The sequence below is a fragment of the Pseudochaenichthys georgianus genome, chromosome 21, assembly GCF_902827115.2.
Source record: "Pseudochaenichthys georgianus chromosome 21, fPseGeo1.2, whole genome shotgun sequence".
NCBI classification, from domain to species: Eukaryota; Metazoa; Chordata; class Actinopteri; order Perciformes; family Channichthyidae; genus Pseudochaenichthys; species Pseudochaenichthys georgianus.
Window position 1 is genome coordinate 29,020,348 of NC_047523.1, and position 14,960 is coordinate 29,035,307.

General features: G+C 40.0%; 2 protein-coding genes and 1 long non-coding RNA gene across 5 annotated transcripts in view; 2 read left to right on the forward strand and 1 right to left on the reverse strand.

Annotated features, from left to right (window-relative positions):
- LOC117466428 (uncharacterized) overlaps positions 1 to 14,960 on the forward strand; it is a 41,044-nt gene that overhangs the window by 20,405 nt on the left and 5,679 nt on the right. For all 3 annotated transcript variants that reach the window (XR_004554280.1, XR_011645209.1, XR_011645208.1), the window contains one exon: positions 7,502 to 7,595. This is a non-coding gene — a long non-coding RNA (uncharacterized lncRNA). The remainder of the gene's footprint in view (positions 1 to 7,501; positions 7,596 to 14,960) is intronic.
- On the forward strand, positions 3,115 to 5,306 carry dlx2a (distal-less homeobox 2a). Its single transcript, XM_034109643.2, has 3 exons — positions 3,115 to 3,598; positions 3,997 to 4,181; positions 4,319 to 5,306. The coding sequence occupies exons 1-3, from the start codon at positions 3,283 to 3,285 to the stop codon at positions 4,637 to 4,639; spliced, it is 822 nt and encodes a 273-aa protein (XP_033965534.1). The 5' UTR covers positions 3,115 to 3,282; the 3' UTR covers positions 4,640 to 5,306.
- On the reverse strand, positions 9,857 to 13,712 carry dlx1a (distal-less homeobox 1a). The gene is made up of 5 exons (XM_034109644.1): positions 13,566 to 13,712; positions 12,935 to 13,059; positions 11,909 to 12,496; positions 11,431 to 11,630; positions 9,857 to 11,038 (listed from the first exon to the last, which is right to left on the reverse strand). Exons 3-5 carry the CDS (start codon positions 12,213 to 12,215, stop codon positions 10,787 to 10,789), a joined length of 759 nt encoding a protein of 252 aa, XP_033965535.1. The 5' UTR covers positions 12,216 to 12,496; positions 12,935 to 13,059; positions 13,566 to 13,712; the 3' UTR covers positions 9,857 to 10,786.

The following is a 14,960-nucleotide window of genomic DNA, read 5'->3' on the forward strand; positions in this document are numbered from 1 at the left end:
GACTGTTCCTCTTTCTGAAACCTCAACTCATGCGGTGTCATTGAAGGGATCTCAGCTTTTGTTTGCTTTTTGAGATGGCAGATGCTCAAGATCAATAACTCCTCAGAATGTCAGGGTGGTTATCTTCTACAGTGACTTCCTGTTTCGATCACTTTGATTTCTCAAGACAAAATGTCAATACCAGCCAGTGTTTTATGAGCGCATGTTTTCTCCTTAATGGGAACACTGAGGTGTAAACGATGTATAGGCTGTAGTGCAAGGGTGATTGGAAGAGGCAACAGTGTAATTATATGGATTGTACTATACAGTAGCAGAAAGGCCTCCAATAGGAGTATGAAATAATTTCTTCACTTGTTTGCAAACCTTTATTGTGAGCTCTGTTCGGTTCTTATCACAAATAATAGTGGAGAAAATCAAATCCCTTTTTTTTATTAAACAAAATAGTTGCACAGGATTAGGCAAGTATTGTCCTTGTAGAGCATGTTAACTGACAAATCGACAACATGCAAAGAGAAATTAATAAAGTTATCTTTAATAATGTGTGCCAACTTATAGCAGTCAAGAAATAATAAATAATGTAATACTAATTGTAATAAGCATTAGGTTAAATTAGGGATTGAGGAGACCAATAGAATCACCTTTATGTGTTGTTTTGTAGATTTTTACACCATGAATGAATTTAAAATAGACAATATTGACTGAAAGAGAAAGCTGTACACAAGCTGTCAGACTGGTGCTCTGAACTAAAGCCAAGTCAGGAGCAGCTCATGTATAAATGGGAATTTGGAATGCATGATAAAAGCCGCTTACATCTGTGTCCTGTCATTTGGCATCATGTTCATGTCATTGAACACAGGGAAGATCCTCGGCACCAGCTGCTCTGCTGCAGAGGATCAAAATGATAATCAACCGACTGTGTATGACTGTCAAAAACTTAAGTAGCAACCATGTCTTTCATGAAGGCTTGAAGACAGTACAATAAGAACCAAGTTTCCCAGTGAACACACCATGCTGCTCTGAATGTTTTGGCACATCCTGTGAACTCTCAGATTGTGGAACTATGTTGTGAAATCCTCCCTTACCATGTATCTCAAAATGTGATGACTTGTGCACTCTCCAAGGCAACCCCTCACTTTTTCAATCAACATTGAAGCTGCTTAGATTTTTCTTGCAAAACATCTCAATATGTTTCACTTGGACATTATGTGGTGTGAGGTTTGGGAAAAGGCCGTATTTCCAGGTATACTGAACTCACCTGTGCAAACGATATCAACAGTTGTTAAAGTGATATGTTTTTAATCCTGGAAAAATAACCTGATCAACCAAACAATATTAAAAATAATGCTGAAAAAAGAAGATAATTGGTTTGCATTATTCTCACATTGATAACAGTGAGAATAATGCAGTCTTTTTTCTTTTGTTTCTACGTGACTGACTGGAGAATGTTTGCTCTTTCTGGCTCTGATGCCGGGCAGCTGAATACAAAGACTGTTTCCACTAATGAGCAGTGACATGCAGCCTCTCTGGCCCATAGTAGGACAGGATCTGCCTTTGAGGAAAACAAAGTGCTGATAGAAGCCTCTCCAGACTGGATCTTATAATTCCCTCACAACAAGAATAAGCAGAATAATAGAAAATGACACTGTGCAAAATGTTTTTCGAAAGGGATACTTATTCTAGGCTTAGACCAATGATATTAAAAAAGGGCCTTTGTAACTATTGTAAAGACAGTTGTATAATGTTTTCTTTGGTTGAAAATTAGTTTTCTTAAGCCTGAGAAAATCATAACAGAGACTTGAATTTCAGGTATCTGGTTATTTAAAACGGAAAGCCACGTTTACAAACTGTTTTCAGTTTGATATGTGGTCATTGCAGGGAAGACACTTTTGAGTTTAATTATGGTACATGTAGAATTGGGCCTTTCTGGAGGGCACACCTTTGACCTAAAAACCTGTCATAAATAGACAGGAACACTTCATAAAGATATAAGGTTTCTGTTTTGGTTGGCATTAGATTAGAAAAGTGTTATTATGTTAAGCCCTGGCTATCCATCACAGTGGACTGCTTAGTGATGTTCTGACAGACAAAACGAAAGTTTGTAACCTTAGGTTAGTCAGATAAACACAAACATTTGCATTACAGCAAGGAGACAAAATGATCTATCCCATTCTTGGTATTTAAAGGAACTATGCTGCCATCTTGTGGGGCTGAGCACAGGTGCCTCAACAACTCTGTCATCACATAAACTTCTGTACATCAGGAAAGCTAAAAGCATCCACAAACCTTTGGACTGCAAGTTGTATAGTCGACCTGTGGACATCTCCACACTTAAGAGAGTGTATTTAAAAGCTGGTTCGTGTTTCTGTTGTGTCGTCAATGCAGACAACATACAATTCCAACGTAAAAAGGTTAGGTCAGATTTCCAACACCAGGGGGCGCTGTAGCTTTCTCCTGCATTCACAACATTCAGCATCATTCACGGGGATACATTTATATCAACACATTTATTTCCCCATTTTGACCTTCTCCCTGTGTCCCTCCCTTTATCTGCGAGGTTCTAAATTATTTTGCAACTGACCATTTTTCAGAATACAAAAAACAAAAACGTGAATACCAAAATGTAAACAAGAATAACACATGTACATTTGTTTACAACTGAACAAAAGAAAAAACAGACATACATCTAAATACTCTAATAACAAATGTAACCTTTAAATAAAGAAGGTTAACCTCAATGTCAGTACAACTAATTTGCGTCAAAAATTACATGTTGCCTTTTCATGATATGCACTAGGCCTACTCCATATGTTGAGGTCACATTTTGTCTTCTAATAAACTCATTTAGCAGAGGTGAACAATTTAATCCGTGTTTTAGGTCCAGACCTACTGGCATGTTCGGTCACGGTATCTGTCTCTGATTCTTTTGAGAAGCTTTGATAGAAACCTCTCTGCAGACAACAGGGACGGACAGAACAAGGACTGGGGGGTGTACGCGGTGGGGAGTAGTCAGTCGTGCAGCCTTTACTCATTGGTTGCCTCAGTGGCGCTCCCTCTCCCTCTCTCATAAATGCGCTCCCACCAGCGACCGTAGCAGATAATCACAGGTCACTCTGACAGGGACACACCTTCCGCTGATTTTGCCCCAGTTTACACAGGGATGCGTTTCGATTCGCGAAAAGGTGTCATCAGTCCAAGATTCGAGTCTTGTTTTTCAGCGTGCGAGAGTTTTGCAATTTACTGATTTTTTTGCGCATAGGTTGCTTACTTTACGACAACAGGAGGATGACCGCAGTTTTTGAGAATTTAAATACAGATATGCATTCCAACCAGATTACCTCAAGCAATTATCACAGCTTGCACAAATCGCAGGAGTCCCCAACTCTGCCAGTGTCCACGGCGACGGACAGTAGCTATTACAACAGCCAGCAGCCGGGCCATTGCGCTGGGTCTCCATTTGGCCAACTGTCTTACCAGTACCACGGCAATGCCCCCAGCGCGGTGCCATATAACGCAAAGCCCTACGACCTTGGATTCAACTCATCTTATGGTGCATACAGCTCCTACGGCACCAACTCACCTCCTTCTCCAGTCGATACAGGTAAGCCCTTACGCTTGTTTTTTTAAGTTATGTTGTTTGATATACAATGTCATAAATGCCATGCTTTTAGTTGAGGCGAAGCTTGCTTTAGATTGACAAGGAGCAAGCCGAATCATGTAGGCTTCAACATAATTGACAATACAATTATTTTTTGGTCAGTAGCCTACACAAAATTGTTTAACAAAACACTGATAAGGCTCAATAATAGTAGCCTTGTTTGACACAAATCTTATCAAGCATTCTTTTTTAAATTATTAAAATAGACTACAACTCTTAAACATATATTATCTGGTGGAAACATATATGTTTAAACCAAACTGATGGCCGTGCAAATTCTTAATAGATGTATGCAACTGGAAACGTGCAATACTGATCATGTGATTGTATTTTTCCCTCAGAGAAAGAACAGCGAGAGCCAGAAATCCGGATGGTTAATGGAAAACCAAAGAAGGTCAGGAAACCTCGAACCATTTATTCCAGCTTCCAACTGGCTGCACTTCAACGGAGGTTTCAAAAGACGCAGTATTTGGCTCTACCAGAGCGGGCCGAGCTGGCAGCATCGATGGGCCTTACGCAAACACAGGTGGGTGCATCTGAGACACGCTGTCAAATAACCACTTTATGTGATCAATGAAAAATAAATGCATAACTGTGGGGGAGGATTTGAGCCGGAAAATTATGATTAATCAATTTCATGCTTATATCCTGTTTCCTTCTCAGATCAAAATCTGGTTCCAAAACCGCCGCTCCAAGTTCAAGAAGTTATGGAAAAGTGGAGAAATGCCCCCGGAGCTTGTTGCTTGCTGCGAATCTCCCCCCTGCAATTCTCCGCCAACTTCTGCCTGGGACTTTCCACAGACTCAAAGAATGAACCTTGTCAGTTCCAGTTTACATCAGAGCAGCAGCCCTCCCAACACGACTGCGCCTTCATCGTTTTTGGCAAACTACTCCTGGTACTCCACGAACTCTGCGACGCATCTGCAGGCTCCTCTGATCCAGCACCACCACAACTCCGCCATAAGCGCTGGGACGATATTCTGAAACAAACAACACAATTATCGGGTTCAAATCGGACAATACTGGTGAAAAAAGAAAAAGCCCAATACCCTCATTTTTACAGACCTCGTGTGTGCGCCTTGCGAACTTTACGCAAGCATCTAGGAGAAGTTGATGGAGCCAGAAAGGCTTATGGACCTTGCCAGTTTTCACGCTTGCAAATGGTAGTCGCAGATTTTTACAGTTATTTTTGTATTTATTTATTTTGTTTATGTCGAGGGACTGAATGAACCACTATTACCCAAAGCAATCACAGCACGGGCACATGCCTACTTTAACGCGGACGTCACTTTTTTGCCATTTCTGCAGAAACAACACATCCATCGCAGGACAACCGGTCACACAAATGTAGCACATCTTAACTGTATCGTGCCTTTTTCGATATGATCTCATGTTGTTGTACGATTAAGACAGCGTAGCCTTTCTTTTCATTCATTCCTTATGTCACTAGTTTATTTGAAAATATGGGCCAGGGGGGTCTGAATATAAGTTTGTAAATATTTTACCACAGCTCTTTGACTATTCTTTTTTTTTTTAAAAGGCTATTGGTACAAATCCATTTGCCCCCGCTACTGATTGTCCTTCCCTCTGATTTACTTGTATCACACTTTATTGTATTTGTGTCTTATTTATTTTAGCAGTGTTCCATATATGCCAGACGTTATTTAAATAAAAATGTTTTCTGTGTACACCTATTTCTCTTTTTCTTGACCTACATTTGGATTTATGGATTACCGGGGAATTGTTTGTTGCCTTTTTGTTATTGCATTTCAAGAGAGCCAACAAATAATTATAAAGGCCTATGGCTACTTTAATGATTATATTTATTATTTGTTTTTGTATTTGAGTCAACTCTATTGTACAGCTATTTAGATCAAATATAAATTGTTTTTAGCGTAGCTTCACTTAATAGACTGCATAATTTTCCTTTGTAAAATGTGTGCAAGCATAAGTGTAATATTACAAATGTAACATATATGGTAAACTCATAAAAACAAGCAGCAACAAATATGTTTTTGTGATTGATTTAAACTATAATAGGCTATACCTGTTTTTTGGTTTAATATGCTGAAACTCGGTCAAATAAATAAATAACAATACCCATGTTACGCACACTGTAGCAAACTAAATCAATAGCCCTATAGCAAGGTTACCTTGTGTTGTTATGGCAACCGTGTTAGCTTTTTAGTGAGCACAGTTGGGGTTTAAGCTGTTAGCCATAGCATACCTTTAAAGCAAGCTAACACTGAATAATAGCTATTTCTTATAACAATAACATGGTGTTTGTCATTAAAAGGGCGATCACACACGTGGAAAATCTAAAGACAATTTCTCAACTGTCTCGGGTTATTTTACCCGGTTCCTTCAGAGGATGATTAGCCGGACTCGGGCTCATTCGGGCAGGCAGAGGCAGAGAGAGAGGCCCGGGGCGCAGGCTCTCCGTGTAGGGGGAGGCAACACAACAACACGCCTTGGCATGCGAGAGAAGGGAAGACGAGGGTGGTGTGAATGAGCACAAGCTCCTCAGACTCTGTGGAGTCAGGGAGTCGCTTTCCAGGCGTTTTATGAACTCAGCCTAACAGGAGAAAACGAGAGCAACTAGTTCCAAGTCAGCCTGGGGCTAAACAGCATCATGGAAACATTTCTCACATCTCACAAGTGAGCCTCTGATCTCTGAAGAGGAGCACATTGACCTACATTATTTATAGGGCCTGCAGGCTACATGGTAAACAGAGACACACTTCCAAAAAAATAAATGTATTGCTGCCAGGAATAGGGTAGAATGAAATTAGGTACGGGGTCTTATTATTAATACGAAGTCCCATCACTTAGCCATAGTTCTCATTCATGGCTATCACTGTCTATCCCACACGCTTCTCTTCAAACCACCACAGGCCATAAAGTGGGATCGTTTCCTTGTACATAATTAGGACTGTAGCTTGTCAGCGGTTGCTATATCTCCATGATGGAGCTGACATGCAGCAGGTCTTTGCGACAACACATTACATCTACACGCATGACTCTAGATAGCCCTTAGTGTTATTGTGCATTGAACTCGTATACAGAAAAAGTGCATGCATCATAACAAGGCTGTATACACTGCACCAAATATCTCCTCGTGTGTGGCTTTACACCAGCTGTGGATCAATCAACACATGTTTATAAACAATAAAATATATCGATTTCGCCCTAAAAAATAATGATTATAATAAATGATTTGTATGTTTTTCTGCTGCTCCCTTCCTTCATGGGTTTTGAGCTGCTTTGCTTTTTCTTTTGCAATTCTGCAGGCAACTTGTAAATGCCATCCTAATTTATACCCTGATCTGTAATTTCATCCACATTTTCTGTGGCTTGAGCATTCTGGCTTTCAAATCTGAAAGCCTGCAATTACTATATAATTCTTCGCAATTTGAGATGTCCTAATATGGGGTGTTAGTCTATTTTTACCCAAGACAATTCCCCGCTATGGCAAGCATCAACATTTTCGAACTTGCAAATGGGAATATCAATGCATAGTTTTTAGCCTAACATCTTGACTCAACGATAATTATATCTGTGTGGAGCCTACGCGAAATTAGCCTGAATTGCATGGTAACTGCTGCTTTAAATTTTTAAAAATTACTCATAATTTCCCCCAAAGATTACCAAGATCTCGAGTGCACAATGTCATCAGCGTAATGAGGAGTAAACATTTATGCTAATAATCTACATTTTTTTCCATCAGCTATAAAAAGGGGAAATAAAGCAGACATTTCCAGTCATATTCTGAACTGTGCTGCAATAGCTAGACCAACACATGGGACACATTTTGTGGGATTTAAGCGCTTCTATCTTGTTCTGCAGGATGCTGCGGCTCATCTGCCTCCATGCTGATCCGCCTCCATGCTGATCCCTGCAAAATCCAGAGGGAGCCAGCTTCTTTATTTCCAGTTGAAAGGTGTGTAATATATTTTATTTCTTAAATATTCAAGTAGTGCAACGATTGAAAGAATGTCATCAAAAAACAGGAAACAGGCTTGATTCATTCATTTATCTTTTGAAATAATCTAGGTTTTATTCCAAGTGAAATGTGTGAATATTGCTGATTCTTTTACATCAAAGACTGGGTCCTATTTTTTTCCCCCTGTGACTTCGCTATTAAAAAAGGTCTCCAGTGTATTTAATGTGCTGCTAAAAATCTTGTAGCAAAGAGAGCTGTGCACATGGAGGATATGTAAGGAAGGGGAGACACACGGTGTTCTTTAATCCAGTCGCTGCTCTCATTACTCTTACACTGTGCTCTGCTAATTTTGAAGCCTCCTCGCATTGACAACTCCATGATGTACACCTGCAAGCAATTTGCCTGCCTTACACATAGGCTAAGTCTAAGGGAACAGTGACGAAATGGCAGCTCACCTATTTCGCTATTTAATTTGTTTTCTATTGCAGCAGCACATTTTTTTTCAGAGCACTATCTCCTTTGTCAGAGCAGAAAGATCCTTCATGTGGAAAAAAAAATGCTCATAATTACCTCAGAGATAGGAAACTGCATTAGAATAAATAAGGGCGAAATTACTGTAATTACGCTGGGTTTGATGGGCTCAGCTCGTATAATCAAGGGGAGAATACAGCGAAATAACGCTGACCCTCTTGGGTGTGCAGCTGCGCCTTTCTGGGACTAGGTAGGCAGATTTATGTTCTACAGCAGCAGCACAATTCATATTCTTTCTTAATGGTATACCGAGATGTGCAGGCTATTCTACAAGTGTAGGCTTATTCACAAAGGACTCTATATGCTCTATTAAAAATAACAATAGAGACAGGGTTGTTACATAAGTCGCAGACCTTTTAGATAAACTAGGCCAGAGATGATTTCTTTGTAGTCCTTTTGAAGCGGATAGGTTTTACTCGTCCAATAAATAATAAGAAGAATTAAAATGGTCGTTATGATGTTCTGATTTTCCCATTTAACAATGCATAAATGCAACATGAAAATAATGAAGTGCTGTGTTATAAAAGTAGTATGATGTGCAGACAGCAAGTTGCATCAAATGTCATTACACTGCTAAACATGTATTTATTCATGGGGATATGCAGCTGGAGGAGGGCGAGTAGGATACAAGTCTTGCATTTGAATTAGTTATATTCTTTGTTTCTTCTCGCATAAACATTACGCTTCAGATCAGATACTTTGTTCCATGTTTTTCTCGAATATTGGTGCCTATTTCATTTGTTTCCATTATTACTTTTGCTATAACCAGTCCAGTGTTCATTATATTTGAATGGACAGATATTTCTCTGGCTGTTTAATTGTTTTAGCATAAAGAAAATGCAAGTAAAAACACGTTTTACAAAAATGTATATTCAACCAAACTAGCCCAGCATTTTAACTAAACATTTACGATTTTTATTAGATTTTTTTTTAATAGAAAAGGCTTAGTGTGAGTTTGCTTAATAGAGTCCTTGAATACAACGTGAAGGCCAAACAAGAAGGCCTTTGAACTTTTCACTTTCTCTGATCTCCATGTGATCCGCCAGGGCTCATCCAGTCTTTTTGCAGCACCTGCCTCTTGGGCGATTATTCACTTAACACACACAATTGGTCTCTTCCATTCATGGCCTAAAATGAGGATTGTCGGAAGACAAATAGAAAGAAGATTATCTTTAAGAAAAGCTGAAAAGAAACAAGCGATGTTGTTGAATGAATCCAGCTCTCCCGCATCGCGACGGTTAAATCCCGAAATGATGCAGTTTATATCGGCTAGGCTTCAGTGGTTACTGCATTTCTATTTTGTAGCTTTTTTTGTATTGTCCATGTAATATATAAAATGCAACAGTTAATATATTTTCGTTTTGATTCATTGAGATTCAAACTTGTTTTTTTAGATGCAAAGTCGTATTTGTATTTCTTAATTCCCTCCAGAGGTTTGACAACATCTGCAGCAGAAGGGACGCATAGCTAAATGCTAACACAACCATGAATCTAAAGCGCCTTTTGTAGCTCTCACACGGGGTCTGCTACAATAACCAACATGATACTGCTTTGTGTCGGCTCACATTAAACCTGCACCATGTTGAAGCCTTTCTTTTCACATGAAGAGGGAGGAGGAGGAGGAGGAGGGGGGGGGGGGGGGGGGGTAGGAATCAGACACCTTTCTTGACATAATTTAAATCATTATTTTACTGCTTTTTAAAACTTTGCACAGTGTGTACATAAACTTCAGAAAAAAAGAAATAAATTAAAGTGATCAATACAAAACTAAATATTTTCAATGTTGACTAAACACATGTCGACGAATACAGAAAGCCTAAAACCCTGTTTCACAGCGTATCCAGTACAGCACGAAAACAAATCTGAAAATAATAAATGTACAAAATACAGGGACAAATGAGCTGCTCACCTTCAAGATATTTTTTTTCTAAAGCAGCACATTGTCAGGCCTTTTACATTTTTCACATAACATCGGGGCACGGCATAGAAAAGCTTTGCTGTTAGTGCAGCATTAACAACACACTGTTGTCATTTCAAAACACACTTACAAAATGAACACAGACTGACCTCAACAGACCTCAAAACCTGTCTGAATAATTTAACTTAAATAACAAACACATATAAACAACAAAGTAGCGATTTAAGGCTTTGCACAATATGCCCTGTGTGCTGTATAGCCTATAAGCAAAACGGTAATGGTGGAAAAACGAATTATCATTATTTGGTTAAAGAAGAGCTGCTTTGGCCTAATAGACCTTTAGCTGTTTATAAATTCATTCCCATCATCGCTTTGGGCCCAACATCTGGTTGAAACAAACACCTGTTTTCTCGTTAACTCACACAAAAAAGTAATTTTTTTTCAAAGGGTAAAAACAGACACAAAAGGGATAAACAGCAGCCAAAAAAAAAGGATCAATCTGTCCACGATTTCCGGTGACTGTCACAGACGTGTTTCCCTCGGGCGCATTGCGTGTCTTTGCAGTCTCTCAGCTCTTCCTCTCATCCGGTATGAGGAGGCCTGTGTGTCAGCTGGCGGCAGCAAACTCCGGGGTTGTTGTTGTTGTTGTTGTTGTTGTTTGTGTAACCAGTGCCAGGCCGCGCTGAAGCCCCTTCCTCATCCTGATCCACGAGACATGGCAGAGTGGATGGCTGACCGTTCACATGAGCTGTGACTGTTGCATAGACTCTTGGTGTGTGGTTGGATACCATGAGGTGTAGCTGGGAATGTATCCGGTTGTTCCCACCGAAGTCTTCACGGTGGTCGGTGAGCTCCACACCGGCGCCACCGTGGGAGAGCCGGTGGACAGTCCACGGCCGGTGGCCAGCAGCACGCTGGGGTCGATGGTACCCCCGCCCTGCTTCATCAGTTTCTTAAATTTAGAGCGTTTATTTTGAAACCAAATCTTCACCTGGAGGGACGAAAAACTATTATTAGTGAATTATCGTATCAACAGTTTTGAAAGAATTACGCACGTTTTACGCACGAAGCAGATGTATTTAATTCATGAGAAAATAATAATAATTAATATATTTATTATGTTTACTGTATTAATGTCATTTATATTAACAACATATGAATCACGGTTAATTCATATACATAAAAACACGTTTGATTTGGTGTCAATCATTGAAAAATGGTGTCCAGATGAATTGTATTTATTGTAATTTCAATAAAATACAAAAAAATGCTTCTGTAATTTTAATTAAAAAATAATGAAATATAAAAATGCATGTTGTAAATAAATAAATGGCATTTAAGAGGTGAACACACTCTTCTTGTGGGTGTGTTTCCTGGACTTGCCTGTGTCTGAGTGAGACCCATCGTCGCTGCCAGCTCTGCTCTCTCCGGTAACGCCAAATACTGAGTTTGTTGAAATCTTCTGTTCAGAGATTGAAGCTGTAAACTGGAATAGATAGTCCTTGGTTTTCTGATCTTTTTTCCTTTCCCGTTGAATCGAACCTCTCCGCCCTCGACCACAGTGTTTTTCTCCGTTTCTGGCGCTGAGAAAAATAAAAGAGCAAGCAGAGGGAAATAAATGAGCTGCAGTTGTGGCCAACAATGCTGCACAGCGACCAATACTCCAGCGCAAGTTTTACAGGCTGTACTTTAGGTATAATTACCCTTAATTGCATACATTGTTTATAGCGTTACGCAATAAATAATTACCAAGCCTAATTCCAACATCTGGCTCGTGTTTTTTCGATGCTGCATACAGATTCAAGCCGTGCCAACACAGAAAGTTCATATTGAAGATCCAAACATGCTGCTGCTCACTTACCTGTCTCCTCTAACCGCGTCTGTGTGAGCGCCGAGCTGTTTTGGTAGGTCTGTACTGTGCTGAGATATGGACTGGTGGAATGGCTGCCGACGGAGTTTACGTATGGATAACCCAAAGATCTGGGGAAGGACGAGGCTGGGCTGTAGCTGTCGTGCTGGGTATGACCTGCAGAATGTAAACAGTGCATCGGATAGTGTCCGTGAGACATGGAGGAAGGCGACATTTGTTGACTCGGGGGTCCAAACTCCATGAAAACGGTTTTTCCTGAGGCAGGGCTGAGACTTTCTGGAATTGTAGTCATTGTCATCTCTTCTGCGGCTCCCCTTGTATCGCTTTTGTTGTTTTCCTTCTATGGTCTCAGTGAAGGATGGGTCCCAATTTAAGCCGAACTGATTTTTTCTCTTTCCATTCATAAGAAAATGTAGTTTGTGCCTGTGAAAAGTCCTAGGTATGATGCTGTGGACCAAGACAAACTCGCTCAAAGGTTTGAATCTCGGACTCATGAATATTCATCAAAGACTGTCGCTGATTGGTCCACTCTCTCCAAGAGGGAAGCCGATTGGCGACGTTGGGCTGGGTCCGAGGAACCTGAGAAAGTCAAAGAAAAACCACAAAACCTAAGATTTCATTATGTCAAGATGCACTATTTTATATTATCATCACTAATTATGTATATCAATTTTAATATTATTATTATCAGGCACCACGTTATATTGCCGGTGAGACTCCTGATCCATTTATTTCCCAGCATATAGCTAACATTGCTTTTAAATGTAATAAAATACTGTGATCTATATCGGTGCAAGCAGTACAATCAGGTTTGTCACATTGTATTTTAAATGCCGGTTGTCACAAAAAACGTAATTTATTATAGTTAAATAATAATCCCAGCCTCGTTAAAGCAGCTCTTTCTGTTGGCTAGTTTCATTAAAGCTTGTTTGATTAAAGCTTTATCTCGTATTAGCATAACACTAGTGTTCAATTTTCATAAGTAGGTCTGTAATTAGTCATGTATTTAACACTTACGTGGCTTGAGGTCTCAGTTACACCTGGCAGCTGATGGGAGAGTCGAACAGTCCTGATGTCAAATTAGGTTTTTGTGTCAGGTATACAGGAGTAACGATGCTTTAAGACACCTGGAAACACACAGCCTAAAAACAAATAAAAATAGGCTCAAACAACAATGTCTGAATTGTACAGCCCAATGTGTTTTTTAATGAATTATTTCACAACAATATTAATCGTTTGAAATGGTTGGTTATATTGTCTTGCTTCCCACTGAACTATTCACCGTTTTCTAACACAGTCATGTATGGGCCTATTTTCTTATCACATTTAAATGCTTTCCAAACGACTATACGCAGCGTCTATCGCAATCAATTAATGGTCACACTTTGGTTGAACACTGGCAACTTTGATTAGCATGACTCTACGGGGGGGTGGGGGTGCGGCCAGCCTCCCACTGCCTAACAAGAATAATTATCCACGGACATTTGATTTAATTGAACTGACGACTGACTTAACATAAGAGACTTTTTTTCTTCTTCCTTGAGCTGCAGGTTTAGACCTCCACAACTCAAAAGCTCAGACAGGATCAATGCAGCTGTAAGTATAGTTTAACCAAACATATATTAATCAGCAGCTAAACGCAACTTACTTTGAAAATCAAGTGATGGGAAAGGAGCAGATAAATCCGCGGGTCAGAGAGCCTCCGCATTACGCACTTGGCGGAAGAAGAAAGTATCCTGCAGCAAGTCTTCATTTTATCGGGATCCATATGCAGGCTGCTGGTCCTGATCTGGTGTCTGAGAGCAGAAACACAGCCTGGCTGCTCCATCCCCTCCATCTCCACCTGAATAACAAATTAAAGGCAGTTAAATTCCGTCACTGTGATTATCAGTGTAATTGCATAATTAACTCAAAACAGAACTAGCAAGTTGCAAAATGTGTTATCAAAATGCAGGCGCTGACATCACGGCACGTGCTGCAGTGTGCCAGCCGGCTGCGGATTTAAAGATTTCTGTGCAATATTAGGCTATAACGAAAGCTGGTGCCTGGTCCCCCTAAAATAGGCCAATTTGAAGTGATTTATCTGGAATTACTTTCGAGAAATGCTTCAAGACTTCCTCTATCAACAACGACAATGATAATGGTAGTACAACCAATAATTATCATCTTCCAGAACAGAGGACAGATTTTTATGGGTACTTGGTGGGTGCGACTGATAACTGTCATTATTTTCCCACGATTATAGTATCTGCAAATTGACACGCGGCTGTGAGCACAACCATTAACAGAGGCAGAATTTGCAGAAAAATGTAAAATAATACCACGAGTACACTACTAATAATAGAAATAATAATAGCAGGCTGTTTGTTGAAGTAAATGTAATTTAGGGCTGAGAAAAAACACCAAATAAATGCTGCATTATTCAATTTATTGAAAAATGCCAAATCAATAATTTACAAAGTGTTTATTTGCTTGAAACCAAAACGGATTATTTATTCAAGGGATTTTCTTTCATCGGTGTCATTAGGATGATTTTGCATGTGATGATATTCCCACTTTAATTTCTAATGTGGCTCTGCTGGCAGGCCACAGTCCGTCCTGCAGACTGGCAGCAGAGCTCTATCCACACTAAAAATAAAGTCCTCCATGCATGGATGGAGCGCGGAGGCAGGACTCATTAGGAGTGAGTAGCTCTGTGGCTGAGGGTGTTTTAACACCTGCTGCTCTTCACCTGAGGGTTAGTGCAGAGGTGGAGAGAGAGGGGGAGGTGGGGGGTAAACGGGCCAAGATGTCACAGACTTCATTTCAGGCCGCTGATCGAAAGCCCTCCTCAAACTGCCATGCCAACCCATATTTTCACAGCCACCAAATATTACCCGACCGCGGTGCACCATGCACACTCTCCATGGGAACACTGATTAATTATTGCCTTTGAAAGTGCATTATTTCCCTTTTTTATGGAGACAATAATCAGGTTTATATTTTGTATTTGAATGATTTACCTGATTCGTTTTAGGTTTTTAATGGGGATTTTCGTTTGTCT